This window comes from Malaclemys terrapin, chromosome 1 (genome assembly GCF_027887155.1).
Source record: "Malaclemys terrapin pileata isolate rMalTer1 chromosome 1, rMalTer1.hap1, whole genome shotgun sequence".
Classification (NCBI taxonomy): Eukaryota; Metazoa; Chordata; order Testudines; family Emydidae; genus Malaclemys; species Malaclemys terrapin.
Genome location: NC_071505.1, coordinates 4,436,353 through 4,454,834, shown reverse-complemented (window position 1 = coordinate 4,454,834; position 18,482 = coordinate 4,436,353). Strand labels below are relative to the sequence as shown.

The window sequence follows — 18,482 nt, the reverse complement described above, 5'->3', positions numbered from 1 at the left end:
TTCGTGGGTGAATACCCACTTCCTCAGACGCATGTGGTGGAACTTTCCAGGGGCAGGTATAAATATGCAAACAAGAATCAGTCTAGAGATAACGAGGTTAGTTCAATCAGGGAGGATGAGGCCCTCTTCTAGCAGTTGAGGTGTGAACACCAAGGGAGGTGTTGGCTAGCCATTCACAGTCTTTGTTTAATCCTGAGCTGATGGTGTCCAATTTGCAAATGAACTGAAGCTCATTTGCAAAGACTGATTCTTGCCTGCATCTTTAGACCTGCCTCTGGAAATTTCCATTACATGCATCTGACGAAGTGGGTATTCACCCACAAAAACTTATGCTCCAATACGTCGGTTAGTCTATAAGGTGCCACAGGACTCGTTGTTGCTTTTTACAGATCCAGACTAACACGGCTCCCCCTCTGATATCTGACATGGCCGAATGTAACGATTGCCCCTTGACATAGGGTGAGTTCGAGATTGCAGAGCACCTCACTTCTAGCCAGTCCCAGGGAGTAACACAGCTGCGTTAGCAACTCAGCTACTGCACCGCCCCCGCTCTCTGCAGGAGTCACTCCAGAGCTGTGGTTCTCAACCTATTTACCACTGTGGGCTGCATGTGGCCCACAATGTGTTCTGTGGGCCGCATCCAATACTACCTCTATGGCCCTGAGGATGTCACATGGGCTGCAAGTGGCCCGTGGGCTGCAGGTTGAGAACCGAGACTGCCAGAGAAGACCGTGATTGCGGAAGTGTGGTGCTGACTGAATCCCTTTGCATCGCGCAGTATGTTAGTTGTGGCTCTGCCAGGCTCCAGATCAGTCAGGAGTTGGGTGAGGGCGCGTAGCTGTCTGTGTGGTTATATATCCCCATAAGCTTTTTTAGGGTCAAGAACCTTTTCTAGGACTAAAGCCCTGGTAGTGCAGTTCCTAGCTGGTGGAAAGAGCGTGAGGAAACCAGCTCTCCGGCCATTTCACCCCCACAAATTGCTTCCTACGAGTGAAACAAAAAGATCCTGGAGTTTGTGTGTTTCCCCCACAGGGTATCCGCATTCCTGCACAATCCAAAGCCGCAGCCCCCGTGACGGAGATAGACCCCTACAACAGATACAGGGGGTGTGACAAAGTGGGAACTTTCTTAATGTTTTGCATGGAATATGGCGTGTGCCTCAGTTTCATAGAATCATAGACTCATAGAATCTCAGGGTTGGAAGGGACCTCAGGAGGTATCTAGTCCAACCCCCTGCTCAAAGCAGGACCAATCCCCAACTAAATCATCCCAGCCAGGGCTTTGTCAAGCCGGGCCTTAATCATCCCCGCCGCTTCCCCGGGGCTCCCGCGGCTATGTAAGGGGCCGGGGCGGTAGAAGCAGGGGAGCCCCTGCCCTGCCCTGCCTGCAGCCAGCCCCTGCTGGACTCTCTGCCCGCACCAACACCCACACCCCGCACCCCCTGCCCTGCCCGCAGCCAGCCCGTCTCCAGCCAGCCCCGCACCCCCTGCCCGCAGCCAGCCCCTGCCGCACCCCCTGCCCTGCCTCCAGCCAGACTCTACCTCCAGTCAGCCCCTGCCCTGCCTCCAGACAGCAATGTACGTAATATATAATTTTGTTGTTATTTATATAGTTATGGAAAGTAAATAATACATGGAAGAAATGAAAGAGGTTTTTTTACGTGTTTTTGTTTTTTAGTCATCCCTGCCGGGGCCCCGCCGAAAATGTTCGAATTGGGCCCCGCACTTCCTAAAGCCGGCCCTGGCTGGGAGTCAGTGCTGGCTGCGGAGGGGGGGTGCGTGGCCCCGTTGGGGGCGTGTGGGGAGCGTGGAACAGGGGGGCTGAATGCTCCAAGGTCAGACCCAGGAGGCGCTGTAGCCAAGGGGGCTTGCCCTGGTGAGCGCGCGCCCTGAGGGGTGTCACACTGCCCCAGGGTCCTGCGGGGCCCCCCCGAGAGCGGTGCCAGGGCCCTGAGCCTGGGCACCCGTGACAGGAGCGATGAATACAGCTCAGTACAGAAACTACAACGTGTCTCACTGGCCGCAGAGGGCTGGGAAAAGGCTGACAGCTCCTCTCCTCAGAGCGATACTCTCCCACTCCTGCAAACATAGCAAGGAAGTAACGGAGCTTCTCCCTGAGGAGCAGGGGGCCAGCCCGGCTTCCAGCCAGCGGCTCTGGCCAGCAAGCCATCGCTGGTTCACCACCGGCAAGAGCAGGTCTGACGAGATTTGGTGGGTCCCTGAATAAGCCCGACTCCTACAGCTAGGCTCCGACTGTCAGGGGGTGCCATGCAGGAGACAATCCAGTCTCAGCAGTGGTATCAATGTCACTTCCCAGTGAAAGGCACAGACTTCACAATGGGGAGAAGAGGAATAAAAGCTTGTTTGAGACACCGTGTCCAGGTTGTAAAATTTTATTTTACAGGGAGGTCGTACTGGGCACTAGCAAGTTATAGACAGGCCCAGCTGTGCTTCGTGTCCAGTACCTTAGACAGAACTATCCAGCTACACTTGTTTTTCCTGTTTGGGTGGTCGCCTGCCCTGGTCTGCACATGGTTCTGTCAGAGCTGTCAGAGGAAGGGTCTCTCCCTTCTTCCCTCCCCTAGGAGGCCAATTCCAGAGCAACCATCACTGCCCACCTCACTCTGCCATCTGGGTCCCTTTGCCACTGTCAATCTTCCCATGCATTAGGATTTCAAATGGCTCATTACAAACTCCTTTGGGAGGGGTTAGAGCAGGGGTCCCCAGAGTGCAAGCACAGTTCTTTGCCTAATGTAGTCAGTACATAGTCATCCTCAGCTTGACTACACCCAGTGCAGACTGCATGGCCTGCTAGGGGTCCAGCATGCAATGGTGGTCTTGCTTGGCACTCAGACAGAGTGTCTGGAGGCCACATCCATGTTGTCATGATGAAGAGGGCTACATTCTGCTCCACTCTGCTGCGTGTTGGCGCAGGCTGCTGGCAAGCTGCCAGCGGGACAGTGCCCCTGGAAAGACGTCCAGGAGCATCCAAAGAGTGAATCTGGTCTCATTGCCTGCCAAAGGGATTTTGGTCTCCTGCCTAAACCTTCTGAGCTAATGGGGTCTCTGACTGTATGTTGACTTCTACTAATCTGAAGGCTTGAAGCACCACAGCCAGCTGCAAACAAATGCCTTTCAGGATGTCGATGAGAGGGTAAGTCAGGTTCCGGACACTGCAAAGGACATTCAACAGGAATAGCAGCAGGGGCTGCAGGAGGCTGTTAAACACGGCGACCAAGAAGGGCTTAAGAATGTGATCGCCTGCTGTTGTCAGCAGGCCCACCACCAAGACCTGGAGGGAGAAGATGGATTTTGGTTAGTTGCTTGTTTTTGCTGAATATATTCACCAGCCAGCAGGATGTACTGTATCCGGCTGTGCAGTGGAACTGCTGAGTTTATGAAGAATCCGTGCAGGGCAGTCCACTAACAAGGACCCTGTTAACAGACCAACCATTGGGGTTGACCGTATCCAGATACAAGCTCAGGCTGGAGGGAAGTTCTCCAGGCTGAGAAGGGGGACAGCAGCCAGAAGAGGCCAAGAGATTGAAGGGCAGAGAGAACAGTAGAGAAATCTCCATTTCTCCCCACCACAGAAAACGGTAGCCTCTGTGTACTAGAGATCAGAAAAATCCAAAGTCAGAACAAAGCTGAAACTTCCCCAGGTATTATAGAGCATTGGTAACCGCAGTAGGGGTTAAGATGAAAACCAGCTTCCCATTACAAGTCTGGTTTTCAACCCCTCAATGCAAATTCCCCCCAAAAGGAGCTGATCCTCTTTACCGGACACATTTCATCCCAGGGTAGAATCTGACTGAAGTACTGCAAGGGAATCGGGAGTTTTATTCTTAGTGCTGTAAACATTTTTCCATTTTTGACTCTGAGAAATTTCAACCCTTTCCTAAGCTTTGGCTCATCCATCTCCAAAACGGCTGGGCCTCCACCCTCCAGAGCCGCTTTGTTCACTGAGCAGAGGCACCTTTTGGTATCTGGAGAAGTGACGGATTTATAGAATCATAGAATATCAGGGTTGGAAGGGAGTCAGATCAGGAGTCATCTAGTCCAACCCCCTGCTCAAAGCAGGACCAACTCCAACTAAATCATCCAATTGCAGGGTTTTGTTTGAGAATTTCTTAATGTTTGTGAGATTCTTTCTAATCTGCATGTCACTGTCTAAACAACCTGGTGGATCAAGATACTAGTCTTCCTTTAACTCCTTTTCTGGAAAGCAGGGAGAGCTTCCACGCAGGCCTGTTTGCTTGTCTTAGATGGACAGTTCTTTTATGAATCAATTTCTTTGGTTCCCCAAACCAACCATGCAGGTAAAATTAGCTGAATGTTGGAGGTCCCTGAGCCCTCCAATTCCTAGAACACACCCTTCTCTCAAAGGGACGAGGAGTTCCAGAAGCGTCTCAGACTTTGAGAACGTTCCTGAGGCTATGCAGCAAAGGCCACTGGCCTCAGAAGCCAGGGGCTCTACAGGGGTTATCCTCTTTTCTATATAGAAAAGTAAGTTGTGCTCCCTGAAGGCCAACGTATCTCTGGATCCCATTTACTTCGCCCCCTCCGCTGGGAGTTGTTGACTTCACTCTTTAGGCTAGGGCTTGGTTACAAAGGAACCAGCACTTATAGAAGGAGAAAGAGGGATACATACACCCCTCATAGAAGATCTACTGCAAGAGGGTCTGCTCAAGGAAAACCTCTCCCCACTGAGATGGTAGAGGCTCCACCAGCCACACTGCTTCACTCACACAGAATCCAGCCCTCTCACGCATACCCAAAGAGCACAGAAGAGCATGTTTTGATTAGAGTTTGGCAATTACTTAAAAGAAGCCATGTTGATAAAGCAGAGTCAGGACTTTCATTTTTGAGGAGTTTTCCATTTCTCCTCCTCATCCACCCACAAACCTAAAGTCACCCCCTGTAGTATCAGTTCTAGTCTCCTAGGAAGGTTCTAGAGAACATCCTGTTTCCTTCAGAGGACTGAAGGTGTGCCCACCTCTACCAATACAGTCCTACATTATGTCTGGGTGGACTATGGTTTTAAATTGAGTTGGGATAGGCCAAAGGCATGTGACCAAAAAGGATGAGGTCACAAGAAAGAAGAGCTAGTGTGTTAAACTTATAATGACTGTTTGAAATACCGGTGTTCTCTTATTTAAGGTTTGGGCTAGAGTAACAGAAATAAAACACAGTTAATTGGGTACCAGGTGCAGTAAATAATTGGATATATAAGAAATTCTTTCATCTGGCCTTAGCTAAGATCCGATAGTTGACAATGACATCGCTTGGTTGTTAAAGTGTATAGAAAAGTAAACTCTTAAAGGGTTCTTTGCAAATACCTGCCTGACCACACTGGAGCCGACCCATACGGGTCTACGCACCCTGGGGTTAGCCCATTTGTAAGTATCTTGCTCAAATGCTTGTAAATGTTTTGTTACTAAATGTTTGGATTTACTAAATTGCTTATTAGTTAGGTATGTTTAGAGCAATTTCGGTCCCTAGATTTAACCAAGGAATGTAAGGTTAAATCAGTGTCATGGTCATACCCAGCATCGATGATGAAGGAACACTACCATACAATCTGATCCTCCTAGGCTGCTACCAGCGGTGCCTTTCTAGGAGCAGGGAGGCCAGTGGAGCTCTGGGAAGGGCACTACTCACCTGGAACACTGACTTGCCGAGAAAGCGGACCAGCTCAATAAGGAAAATGAGGACCACGTTCACCAAGATCCTCAGCAGGCCAAAGAATTCCCTCAGGTTTTGCTGAATCACCTTCTCAGAGCTGCCAAACGGAGAGGAAACAAAGGTTCTTACACTGGCCGGAAAGACCAAGTGGCTCTTTGGGAATGAATCGTGCTAGCTCTGCCCTGGATGTTATGTCAACATAGAACTATTGTAAGAGTAAAATGACCCCCAAACCCCACCTAGCCAAACTAGGGGCCAACGCGGAGCTTGAAGAACCCCTTCCCCCAGCCTGCCTTTGATAGAAATGTCAGGCTGGAAGGGACCTTGAGAAGTCAAGTCCAGCCCACCGCACTGAGGCAGGACCAAGTGCACCTAGACCTTCCCTGACAGGTGTTTGGCCAACCTGTTCTTAAAAACCTCCAATGACAGGGATTCCACAAACACCCTAGGAACCCTATTCCAGAGCTTAACTGCCCTTAGCGTTAGAAAGATTTCCTAATAGCGAACCCCAATCTCCCTTGCTGCAGATTAAGCCCAGTAGTGCTTGTCCTACCTTCAGTGGACTTGGAGAACAACTGATCAGATCCCCCCTGTCGTCTTGTCTCAGGACTAAACAGGCCCAGTTTTTTAACCTTTCCTCACAGCTCAGGCTTTCTAAACCTTTGATCGTTTTTGTTGCTCTCCTCTGGACTCTCTCCAACTTGTCCACATCCTTCCTAAAGGGCAGCACCCAGCACTGGGACCCAGAACTCCAGCCAAGGCCTCACCAGTGCCAAGCAGAGCAGGACAATGACTTCCCGTCTCTTCCATACATTTCCCTACCTTTCCAGGGCAGAGTTGAGGCCGGCGGGAAGGGGCTGGGGAAGAAGACACCCTTGCACTGCTACTGCCTTCACCGTACCAAAGAAGTGGAAAGGGTCCAGAGAAGAGCAACAAGAATGATTAAAGGTCTTGAGAACATGACCTATGAAGGAAGGCTGAAAGAATTGGGTTTGTTTAGTTTGGAAAAGAGAAGACTGAGAGGGGACATGATAGCAGTTTTCAGGTATTTAAAAGGGTGTCATAAGGAGGAGGGAGAAAACTTGTTCACCTTAGCCTCTAAGGATAGAACCAGAAGCAATGGGTTTAAACTGCAGCAAGGGAGGTCTAGGTTGGACATTAGGAAAAAGTTCCTAACTGTCAGGGTGGTTAAACACTGGAATAAATTGCCTAGGGAGGTTGTGGAATCTCCATCTCTGGAGATATTTAAGAGTAGGTTAGATAAATGTCTATCACGGATGGTCTAGGCAGTATTTGGTCCTGCCATGCGGGCAGGGGACTGGACTTGATGACCTCTCGAGGTCCCTTCCAGTCCTAGAATCTATGAATCTATGAATCTATAAGTGCAATTCTCAGGGCCACTAGTCAACGGTTCGTTCATTTTAGAAGGGAAAATAAATCATTCGAGACAGCTGCAGGCGGGGACTTCCCACAGGACAGCGAGTGCCGGTTACCTTTCTGCCAGCTTCATCATGTAGGCCTGCTCGTGATCTTTCTTAGGCTGGTAATAACGTCTGTTCCCATAGTCAAAGCAGTACATGCGGCTGAAAGAGCCAAAAGCGACACAGTGAACACCCCCAGCGTTGACGTCTGACACTGAGAGCTGTCAGAACGGGCACCCCAGAGGCTCCAGAGCCACCATTACCAACACACAGCTTTGCACACGAACTCTGGATGGACTGGGGGGAAGCTATATGCGGTGGGCACCACAAGGATGGCCACAGACAATGCTATTCATGGAGGGGAGTGTGCCCTCTACTGGCAAAACAGAGAAGTGCTCTGGCAAGGCCCTGTGCACAGAATTTTTTGTCCAAAAGGTTTTCCTGACTAGCTTTAACAAACATCTGCTTTAATGGTGATTATCTGAAAAGTGAGCGGGCGGGGGGCAGGGGGAGAGTTCCACGGTACTGTCCCTCAGTGACTCACAGTGTATTCAGTTTACGAGTAAAGATGTTTCCCACCCCCGCACCCACCCCGCAACTACCAGCTGTGCAAAGTTCCCTTATATCAGAGTCAAGCTGGGCTCTTTCCATCCCATGTCCAACGGTTCTACAGGCCGAATTATGTTTTCAGTGACATCTGGGCCACTCCTTTAGCTGCTTGCACAGGTGTAACTGTCTGGAACTTAGCAAACAATTCTGTGGCTGACACCTGAGAAGGAAAAGACTCCAGCTTGCTCGTCCCTAGCACATTGGTAAAAATAAAAAGCACCACAAAAATGTGCAGCCAGAAGTCTGAACATCCAAAAGGAGCAGCCCCGTTGTGTAGTATGTTACCACTTTTACAGTCGCTTTGCAGAGGAGAACGACACTTTCAATCACCTTTGTCTGCACTGCTGAAGGTACAATTTGGCAAAATACAAACTGAAGAAATGATTGCCGATTGGATGGGACATGGAAGGCCCTGGAGCTCAAAGCTTTGCCAGCCCCTTTTTCAGACACTGCTGTGGTCACCTCTCTGGGGTGGATCATGGTAGCTGGTTAACAGAACACAGCAAGAGTTTAGAGCAGGAAATGGGGGGGGGGAAAACCCCAAAACTTTCCAGTTGAAAGTGCCGGTGAAGTTTGAGGGCTGGTCTACACTACAGTTACGTCAGCTTAACCACATTGCTGAGGGCTGTGAAAAACATCACGTCCCTGCGATGCAATTAAGCCAACCTATGCCCCCTTGTAGATACTGCTAGGCTGGCAGAAGAATTCTTCCATCGACATCGCTACTGCCTCTCGGAGAGGTGGATCTACTCCAGGGACGGAACAACCCCCTCCAGGCGCTGCAGTGAGTATAGTAAACGCCTGTGCTACAGAGCTGCAGCTGTACCACCGTCCCGTTTCTAGTCTAGACCTACTCTTAGAGCTTGGCTACACTTGCGAGTCAGCCCCGGGCACTATAACTCCTGCGTTGTCCACACTGGCACGACACTTAGAGCGCCTGGACACTGCAGCTGGAGTGCTCCTGGTAATCCACCTCCACGAGAAGCACAACGCTTGCTGCGCCCAGGGCCGGCTCTGGCTTTTTGCCGCCCCAAGCAAACAAAAAACAAAAAAACAAAAAACCAACCCTGCGGGGAGGCCGGAGCAGCAAAGCAAAACAAAAAAACCGTGCGGGGCGGCCGGAGCCAGGGTGCAGGGGGACTCCCTGCGCTGCAGACGTGCCCCGGGCAGCACAGTGTGTGCCCCGGCTACTGGGGGGGAGGGAGCGGGGAAGAGAGAGAAGGGGGCGGCCAGGGCTTCCTTCAGCAGGGCGCTTGCCACTCGGCCTCTCCCGCCGCGCCGCCTGCCAGGAGGGCTTTGCCCACTCGGCCTCTCCTGCCGCGCCGCCTGCCAGGAGGGCTTTGCCCACTTGGCCTCTCCCGCCGCGCCGCCTGCCAGGAGGGCTCCGCACCGCTCTGGTTGGCGGGGAGGGAAGGACACGGGCTGCCCTGCCGGGCTTGCTGCAGACCTGGCACCGGCTGGGGCAGACGGAGTGCGCAGCCCGCTCCCAGCAGGGCGCTCCCCTCCTCTGCACCGCCGCCCCCTACAGAGTGGCCGAAGCGGCAAACCAAAAAAAAACCAAATCTGCGGGGCGGCCGGAGCAGTAAAGTGCAAAAAAAAAAAAAAAAAAAAAAAGGATTGGAGGGAAGCTGCCCCTTAGAATCTGCCGCCCGAAGCACGAGCTTGCTCGGCTGGTGCCTGGAGACGGCCTGGCTGCGCCCCGGCTGAAATGCCCGGGTGTCAGTGTGGACGATGTGTTGCATTAGTGCACTGTGACTGGCCCCCGTAAACGTCCCATAATCCCCTGAAGTCAAGTGGCCACTCTGGTCTTTGTTTTGAACTCGGCTGCAGGCGTGCGGATATCCCCTTTGAAAGCTCCGTTTCTGACAGCCGGCTGCTTATCGGCTCCGGGACAAAGCAAACCATTACTGTGGAATGCTGCTGCTGCAGAGGCAGAGGTGTGTGTGTGTGTGTCTGTGTGTGTGTGTGTGTGTGTGTGTGTGTGAGGGGGAGGGTGGTGGGGGCTGATGTCAGGGTTTCCCCCTTCCCCCCACTGCTGTCTGAATTTACAAGACAGCACGCTGACACTCTCTGCCCCGCAAAACACACAGTCTCTCCCCCCACATACACACAACACACTCCCTGTCACATTCCACCCCCCCCCCCCATTTGAAAAGCATGCTGCAGCCACGTGCACACTGGGACAGCTACCACAATGCACTGCTCTCTGGGGCGTTGCAAGAGCTGCTAATGTGGCCACGCCAGTGCGCTTGCAGTGACAGTGTGAACACATGGCAGCGCTTTCCCTGCTGCGGTCTCCGAGGGCTGGTTTAACTCCCGGCGCTCTACAGCTGCAAGTGTAGCCACAGCCTTAGGTAGAAAAAATACGCTAACCCACGTTGGGGTGTGGCCGGGACAGCAGGATTAATACCCCTGTTACTGCGAGAAGTGCTCTACAGCTTTAGAACCCAGATGTGACAGGAACAGCCTGGGAATCTGTCTGTGTGCACTTATGAATTCCAGTTGGATTTTACCCATATACCCTTATGGGGGCTGTTTGCTGCATTACACCTCTTGTGTTAAAAGGAGGGGAACTGGGCCTCTGCCCTGAATGGGACAAACTTCACAGACCATCAACAGTTGCCCTAGCAGGACAATGGAGACTCCTTGGAAGGACTTTTGACTTGCTAATGACTTATCAGATCCACCCCCTCTAAAACAAAGGGTGTATGGAGGTGAACCTATCACAGCTGGGGTCCAAGGTCTCACACTGGGGCTCATGACCAAACTGCTTATAAGCCAGAGTGCTTCTGTGAGTGCTTGAGCAGAGAGAGCCCAGAAGCAGAAGACTAGGCAGCAGGAGAGAGGGTGCAGAAGAATTTGGGATTCCCTGGGAAGACACTGACTAAAACCCAAAGGATCCTCTGGAAGGGTGAGGAAACTGAGGCAGGTCCTTGCATGCAGGTGTTTGTTGTTTCTTATAGATCTGTGTATCTCTTGTGCTCTCTCTAATAAAATGAAAGTGTGTGTGTTTAGCAACTCCTTTGCAGAGTCTGCGTGTTGCTTGCTCAGGGCGCGCCTACACTAAAAAATGAAGTCGACTTAAGTTCGGTCGACCTACAGCTACAGCAGTAATTAAATCAGCGCACACCGCGCTCCTTCTGTTGGTGATGTGCGTCCTCACCAGGAGCGCTTGCACCAACTTCAGTGGCACATCGTGGGGCACTGACAGGCAATGTAAGCAACTCAATGGCCACTTAGGTCAATGTAGTTAGATCGATGCAGTGTCCAAGTGCTACGTCTCTCACAGAGGTGGAGTTATTAGTCTAGTGGGCAACTTACATCAGCGTGAGCAACGTTACAGTGTAGACGCTTACGGAGGTCGGTTGTTGTAAGCTGCCTTACATCAGCCGAACTCTGTATTGCAGACCAGGCCTCAGACTGTCCCATAGTTCCACAAACCGGAGGGTCCAAAGCTTTTGTGGAACTCTGGGAGCAAGTACTTGCTACTGGGGAGTTTGGGGAGAGCAGCGCTAGTTTCAGGGCCAAGGGGTCCCCACTGCCAAAAGGGGTGTCAGACATGGGGGCTGCACCTGTAGTGCCTGACTAGAGGTTCAAAGCCAGAGAGACAGTACCTAAACTTCATCAAGCCCTTGCAAGCCAAAAGCCTGTGGGACCCAAGGTTTGGCTGCAGGACAGCAGCCTCCCTCAGGAAGGGAGCTCATCTAGGGATGTGACACCACATATGGTCAGGACATAAGTTATGCATCATCTGAAAGATGGTGCCTCCAGCAACACTGCACTCCTCTCTCCCTGAGAGGGAAAGGGGCTTGATTTCACTACCCACTCTGACTCATTGACCCGGTCTACCTTAATTAGTTTGGGGGATATAAGAAAATCGCATACCAAGGGATGTTGCTGCAGTCACCAAAATTCATCCCAGCCTAGAACTTCCTACTAGATGCCCAACTCCTAATATTTAGGAATCAAAAATGCCCTGAGAAGAGGGGAATGGGAGAACGAGTCCACAGGAAAGGGAAACTCCTTTTCTAGGAGCAAGAAGAGAAACAAGCATTTCACTTACGGGTCATCTTTATAACTAACATCTGTTACAGTCCTCACTTTAACTCCTTCCTCCACGGGACAATCAAGCTTTCTATACACTGGCTCCGTAGTGAACCCATAGTTAATCCAACCAAGCTGTCAAAGAGAAGATACAAGAGTACACATAAAACATATCAAACTGTTTCACTCTATCCAAAACCCAAGGACTGTTTCTAACACAATTTCTGGAAGAGAAAAGTTCTTTGCATTCCTGCGCTTTTGGATGGCTTTTTTTTCTCCTGATAAGCTCATTAGTTTGTTCTTGTTGAAGAACACACTCATGCTGTACATGGTTCTTTGTAGAATTAGACAAAATAGACCTGAAGTCTCCCCTATAAAGGGCAGTGTAGATGCAAGAGCATGACTTCAGGAGATGGTGGAAAAAAGGTAATACAGATTTCATCAAGCACAAAATCCTCCCCAGTAACTATCATTCTGGGGAAGCAACCCCTCCTTGAATGTACTGATGGCAAATGACCACTGGAACAAACTACCAAGGGAAATGGTGGATTCTCCATCTCTTGAGGTCTTCACACCAAGACTGGATGCCTTAGTGGAAGATAAGCTTTAGCCATACAAGTCATTGGGCTCAATACAAGGGAAACTGGGGGAAACTGAATGGCCAGGAGGTCAGAGTAGATGACCAGATGGTCATCTTCTGGCCTTAAACTCAAACCCTTGGCCACTCTTGGCAACATCAGAAGCTCTCCTTGCTCAGGGGTCTATTATTACCACTCCTAACCACGAATAACATGCTTTATGTCTAGTATCAGTCATTCATTCAGTTCTTGATTGCTCTGCTGTGACGGTCAATGCTGGGGGTTTACATGGGGGCACCCACCTGCCCACTAGGAACAGGACTGAGATCCACTAGCTCACTTCAGACCCAAGTGACAGCCGTGAGGATGGCAACTTCCACGCTGGGCTGGCTGGGAACCAGTCACAACAAGCGAAAGGCTTTGTATCCCAGTCCTCTACAGTGAAGGGTTGTAAAAACCAACCCTCAACAGCAAAACCCCACAGGCCTCAAGGAAGGGCTGGTACCTCACAACCTCTAACTGTCAGAGAAAAGAGACAACTAAGGGGGGATAGAAGAGAGGTCTGTCAGATCACAAATGGTGTGGAGAAAGTGAACCAGGAAGTGTTATTTACTTCTTCACGTAACACACGAACCAGGGGTCACCCAATGAAAGTAAGAGGCAGCAGGTTTAAAACAAACCTAAGGAAGTATTTCTTCACACAACACACAGTCAACCTGTGGAACTCATTGCCAAGGGATGTTGTGAAGGGCAAAAGTATAATTCGGTTTAAAAAGAATTAAATAAGTTCCCGCAGAAGAGGTCCAATAGCTATTAGCCAAGATAGTCAGGGATGCAACCCCATGCTCTGGGAGTCCCTTAATCTCTGACCACCAGATACTGGGACTGGACTGGACAAATGCCCTGTTCTGTTCATTCCCTCTGAAGCATCTGGCCCCAGCCACTGTCAGAAGACAAGTTACGGGGCTCGATGGACCATTGGTATGACCCAGTGTGGCCATTCTTATGTCATTTAAGAACTGAGGCCCTATACAGGATGGCATGATGCCAGCTTCACCTTTAGCATAAGATGGTCCAGCTTTGGCTTCATATAGTTGTACCCTCTTATACCAGTAGAGAATGTGGTCCCTAAGTGAGAGTGAAAGAAAAAATGCATGTGCAACAATGCTAGATTTTACTGTCCACGAACAGGCATGGGTAATGTACCTTCCTATTGTAGGGTTAGCCATAGTGCCCATCACTATAGCAACCAAGCACTGACTAGCTCTACCGGAGTTGACTTGTACACAAACGAGCTCCAAACCAGGATAGAGGTGCATGGGCAGAGCTGTGCTGGGACAGCTGGCACTGCATAGCGCCTGCTCACATAATGCCAACCTAAGCCACTCAGTTCCTCACTTCCAAGAGCACAGCTTTTTTCTGCTCTGTTGTCTTTTAAACCAACTGACCAAAATGCTGGATGAACTTTATTATAAAGACAGGCCCAAGCAGCAAAGCTCCCTTGAAGCATGTGCATGCGCGCGAGAGGTCAGGGATGGGGCACAAAAGTTTGGGTCCAATGTATTGCTTGCAAGGGACTTGGTAAAGTACAAACACATCCAAGTTATGATTTGGCCCTGCAGAATGGTGTGGAGGCCTGAATACGGGGCCCACAGACTGCATTGGGGCAGAACTTTGCATATGCTCAGACGTAACTTTTAGGAGTAGGGGGCAAAAGCCCTTGAACATAGATTGGACAGTGATCTTGCAGCTCGCTAATCACCATCACAGGTTGGCCAGGGCCTCTAGACAGAGTCGTCTCAGCTGAGCGAGTGCCACAGAGACACAAAATATTGGAGTTTTCAGAAGTCAGGTGACTTGGCGAGAACTGTGCGGTTATCCTGAGACACACCCAGCTTTGGGATAAAAGGAGTTTTTAGGCACAGCAGAGAACCAGACAGAGTTTCCAGTCCAACCTCAGACATAAGTAGAAGGTAATCAAGTGGTTAAACCTCTTCCTAAGGAGAATTTTATTAACTAAGCAGACATTTCCGGAAGACAGAGCTCTTCAAAATCCCCTTCAGAAATGAAAGCCAAACCTCTAATCTCCATTCTGTTAGCACAACAGAGGTCCTGGGTTGAGAGGAACATCCCAGTTTGGGCTGATCAGTGCCAAAAGAGTTTGCAGAACAAAAGACACAAGGATGAGCAGCCCCTCTCTAGAGGCTTCCGCATTTTTTTACGGAGAGGCACTTTCATATCGGGGTTAGAGCTGAGCCTGAGTGGGGACAGGACAATTCAAGGGCTGGTTGAAGGCATCTGTCACGGAGTGTGGGGGAGTCAGGGCTCTGCATCCCCCACGTCCTGTGGTTCACCATGACTCTCAGCCAGCCAGTAAAACAGGAGGTTTATTAGACGACAGGAACACAGTCCAAAACAGAGCTTGTAGGTGCAAACAGAACCCCCTCAGTCAGGTCCATCTTGGGGGGGCAGGGAGCTTAGATCCCAGTCAGCTCCAAACTGAAACTCTCCAGCCCCTCCTCTGCCTTTGTCTCTTTCACAGACCAGGTCACCTGATCTCTTTGTTCTCCAACACCTTCAGTTGGCACCTTTGCAGAGGAGGGGCCCAGGCCATCAGTTGCCAGGAGACAGGGTGTCAGCCATTCTCTGTGCAGACATCATCACAATGGCCCTCTTGGGCTCTGCAACAATCACACATCCTGATCCCCCCACCTAGATACTTCAGAAATGCATAAGGGGAAACTGAGGCACCCAGACCGTATTCAGAGAAAACATTAAGAACATTCCCACTTCATCACAGCATCCAAGGGTAGTCACACTCAGAAAAGTATCTTAGATTGAAAGCTCTTGGCATAGCATCTACCTGAACCTGATCTGAGCTTTCGGGCATTACCGTAAAACAGATAATAAATAAGAACACTATGAAATAATAATCAGCACTTCACTCTTCACTATCACCTGGAAAAAATGCCGGACTGCGAGAGATTTAAAGAGCTCCATCAATTTACATTATCAAAACGAAGCTCAAGAAGGAGATGGATCCCAGCCCACCGCCTAGCTGCTTGCTCAGTTACAGGGAGGATACAAAGAGCAGAAGTTTTTCAGTGTTTAGGTAGGTGTTTGCAGCACTAGCTATTGGGGAGAAAATAAAAAATCATCTATTGTAAACTAAGCTCTCTGGCTCCTCAATCACAGCCTGAGGCCGGCACGGCTCTCACCTCTTCAGAGCCTTCTGCAGCTGGGGTCTCTCCTACTGAGCATTTGCTGTCATGGCCACTTTTGCCATCATGTGCCAATTCGATCGCAGCGGCGTTTACACCAAACACACCCTACTCTGCTTTCTCTCACACTTGTCACTCCAGCAGCCGACTGCTTCCATTATAGGGATTGAAACACAAGAGCAGAACAGATGGAGCTGATCAAAGGCTAAATAAAAACCAGAGGTTCCTAGAGAATGCCCCCAGACAGCTTGCAGAGGCCATGAAGCAGCTGCACAGGATGCAGAGTTGAGAGTCTCCAGAGGCTTTTTGGATGAGTTAAGTATTCACCAACGGGGCTCCAACGCCGCTTGAAGCCTTGATGTAACAGGAGACCGGAGACCAATGTGAGAACCATTGAGCTCTACAAAATACAGCTCTCCAGTCTAGCTGGCTCTGTGGATCTGCGCCCCACAGAGGGATACGGATATTTAAAACATACCATTTTGGAATCAATTACACGAGCACCGGCCACGTCTATAGATCACTACCGTTAATTTGTGCACTACATTATGGATGCATGGATGTAGCTAGGGCCTGCTGTAGTGGCTAGACACAGGGAGGTTGCCTCAGACACATATATATCGAAATAGGACTCTCAGAGTCCTGTGCTGTACTCAATTGGGAACTGACACATGAAGCTACAGAAGGCTTTGAGTGGCCTCCACGCAAGTGGGTACAGATGGTCCATTACCTCTTTCAGTTCCTCTTCACGGTCCACTTCAGAGCCCTCTGCCCACTTCCTTCCTGCTCCTCCCAGTGGAGGGGGAGAGTTCCTCTTCTCAAGCCCGAAGCTGTTCTTGTTCCCTCTGCCATCTGGGAAGCAGGGCGGCTGGGTCAGGTTTGGAGAGGATTCTAGACAAATATTCCAGCAAAGGAAACAAAGAGGAGCGTTAGAGTCAGATGCTGTGGCCAATGAAGTCTGGGCTCGAGGGGGGAGGGGCTTGCAGGTTTTTTCCTCTTTTTCTTTGGAAAAAGAAATACAGAGAAGTCAGTAGCTCCCCCCTAAGCAACAGCTGGCTGAGTCAGGAATCAGATTTCACAGCAGCTGGGAGCTCAGCCAGCCTCCCATTCTACCAGCACCTCGATGACCTATCAGATGCTGCCCGTGGACACAGACTGCCTGAAACCACAGCCCAGCTGGCTGGCTGCATCATGCTGAAGTCACACTATCCACCTGCTGCATAGAGCCCCCGATGTCGCTAGCTAAATCACACACCTTGGGCAGCACAGGCCTCTCCACCAGAGACATAGCAGTTCTTCCTTAGCTGGTGATAGCAGGTTTCTTCCTACTCCAGCCCCTTTGCTCTTCCTGCCTTTTTCCAGACTGCATCTTGCATGTGAACGCCCCTCCCCAGTACCAAAATTCATTCAAATCCCTCCTTCGCCCTCACTTCTACCAAGCCTCACTTTGTGCAGTGTTCCTTGCCACAGAAAAGAGGCAGAACTAGGCTGTGATCAGTACAAAGGGGACTCTTCATTGAGGCGGCTGGACACAGACAGCCCCTGTGGTTTTCCCTGACTCTATAGCTTCCAGACTGTGCTGCCAAGTGTCATTACACAACTCCCGAAAGCCTGGCCTGGACCATTCAGTCATGGAAAGACCTGCTGACTATGCTAGTGGTATCAGAAAATCCGCCAGTTGCCTAAAGCCTCTCACAGCTGACTTGTTTGGCCTGTAAGCAGCTTGGGGCAGAGAACACATCTTCCTGCATGGAGCATGCTGCAGGCACCTAATGCATCTTTGGAGAATGTCTCTGTGTCCTCCAACTCAGAGCAACAATATACCATTTGAATTCAGGTACTGCCTCCAACGTGCTAGACACGGTCCAAACACACACTCCCTGCCCTGAAGAACCTATGATCTAATAATACTTGGCACTTAAAAAGCTGGGCCAGTATCCTCAGCCCCATTTCACAGATCGGGCAGATGAGGCAGAGAGATGAAGTGACCTGCCCTAGCTCTCACAGGGAGTTGGCAGCTGAGTCATGAATAGAACCAAGGAGTCCTGGCGGCCAGCCCCACTCACATACAAATTGCAAACGGATACAGTCAGCAGCAACATACAGCCGTCCCCCGCGCAGTGACCGTGCCTGGCCCGGGCCAAGTTACCTTCAGTTTGTGTGCTCTTGGCAAGGGGCTGCATCTGCCTCGGACTTTTGATCTCAGACGGAGCCTCTGAGTTGTCACACGCCTCTCTTTTTTCAGCTGGTGCTACAGCCAGTTTAGCCAGTGGTGGTGGATCTCCTGTTGGAAAGTAAACAGTACGAGGCAATGAAGAGGCATTCAGGGCACAGACAGGAGACTGAATGGATAAGAAAGGAGTCAGTGGACAGAATTTAGTATAAGCTCTACCGAGGATCATCTAGTGCACCCCATAGATGCCGACTTCCTGTCGGCACCATGCGTGCTCGACCCACCTACCCCCCCGCCACCCCTGGCCCTGCCCCTGGCTGCCCCTGCACCACCCTCGCCCTGCCCCAATTCCACCCCCTTCCCCCAAGTCCCCACCCTTGCCCCGCCTCTTTACCGCCTCCTCCCGCAAGAGTGCCATGTCCCCAATCCCCACCCCGAGAGCCCTAAGCGCTGCCAAACAGCTGTTAGGTGGTGGGAGGGAAGCGCTGGGAGGGGGAGGAGCAGGGACGCGGTGTGCTCAGAGGAGGAGGAGGAGAGGAGGGGATGGGTGCCAGGGGAGCTTGGCTGCCAGTGGGTGCGGAGCACCCACTAATTTTTCCCTGTGAGTGTTCCAGCCCCGCAGCACCCACAGAGTCGGCGCCTATGGTCCACCGCCTACCAAGCCAGGACACACTCCCCAGATAGGGGATGGTATCAGACTGTAAAGCAATCATCTTTTACTATTAGGTGGTTACCTACTAGTCAGACAATAT

General features: G+C 50.8%; 1 protein-coding gene across 4 annotated transcripts in view; it reads right to left on the bottom strand.

Moving 5' to 3' along the window:
* Positions 1 to 2,376: 2,376 nt before the first annotated feature.
* LOC128830317 (uncharacterized) overlaps positions 2,377 to 18,482 on the bottom strand; it is a 31,404-nt gene continuing 15,298 nt past the window's right edge. For all 4 annotated transcript variants that reach the window (XM_054016134.1, XM_054016136.1, XM_054016132.1 and 1 more), the window contains 6 exons: positions 17,707 to 17,841; positions 16,288 to 16,448; positions 11,778 to 11,893; positions 7,178 to 7,267; positions 5,661 to 5,781; positions 2,377 to 3,291 (listed from right to left, as the gene is read on the bottom strand). In XM_054016134.1, the coding sequence (XP_053872109.1) occupies positions 3,040 to 3,291; positions 5,661 to 5,781; positions 7,178 to 7,267; positions 11,778 to 11,893; positions 16,288 to 16,448; positions 17,707 to 17,841 (875 nt within the window). In that variant the 3' untranslated portion in view covers positions 2,377 to 3,039. The remainder of the gene's footprint in view (positions 3,292 to 5,660; positions 5,782 to 7,177; positions 7,268 to 11,777; positions 11,894 to 16,287; positions 16,449 to 17,706; positions 17,842 to 18,482) is intronic.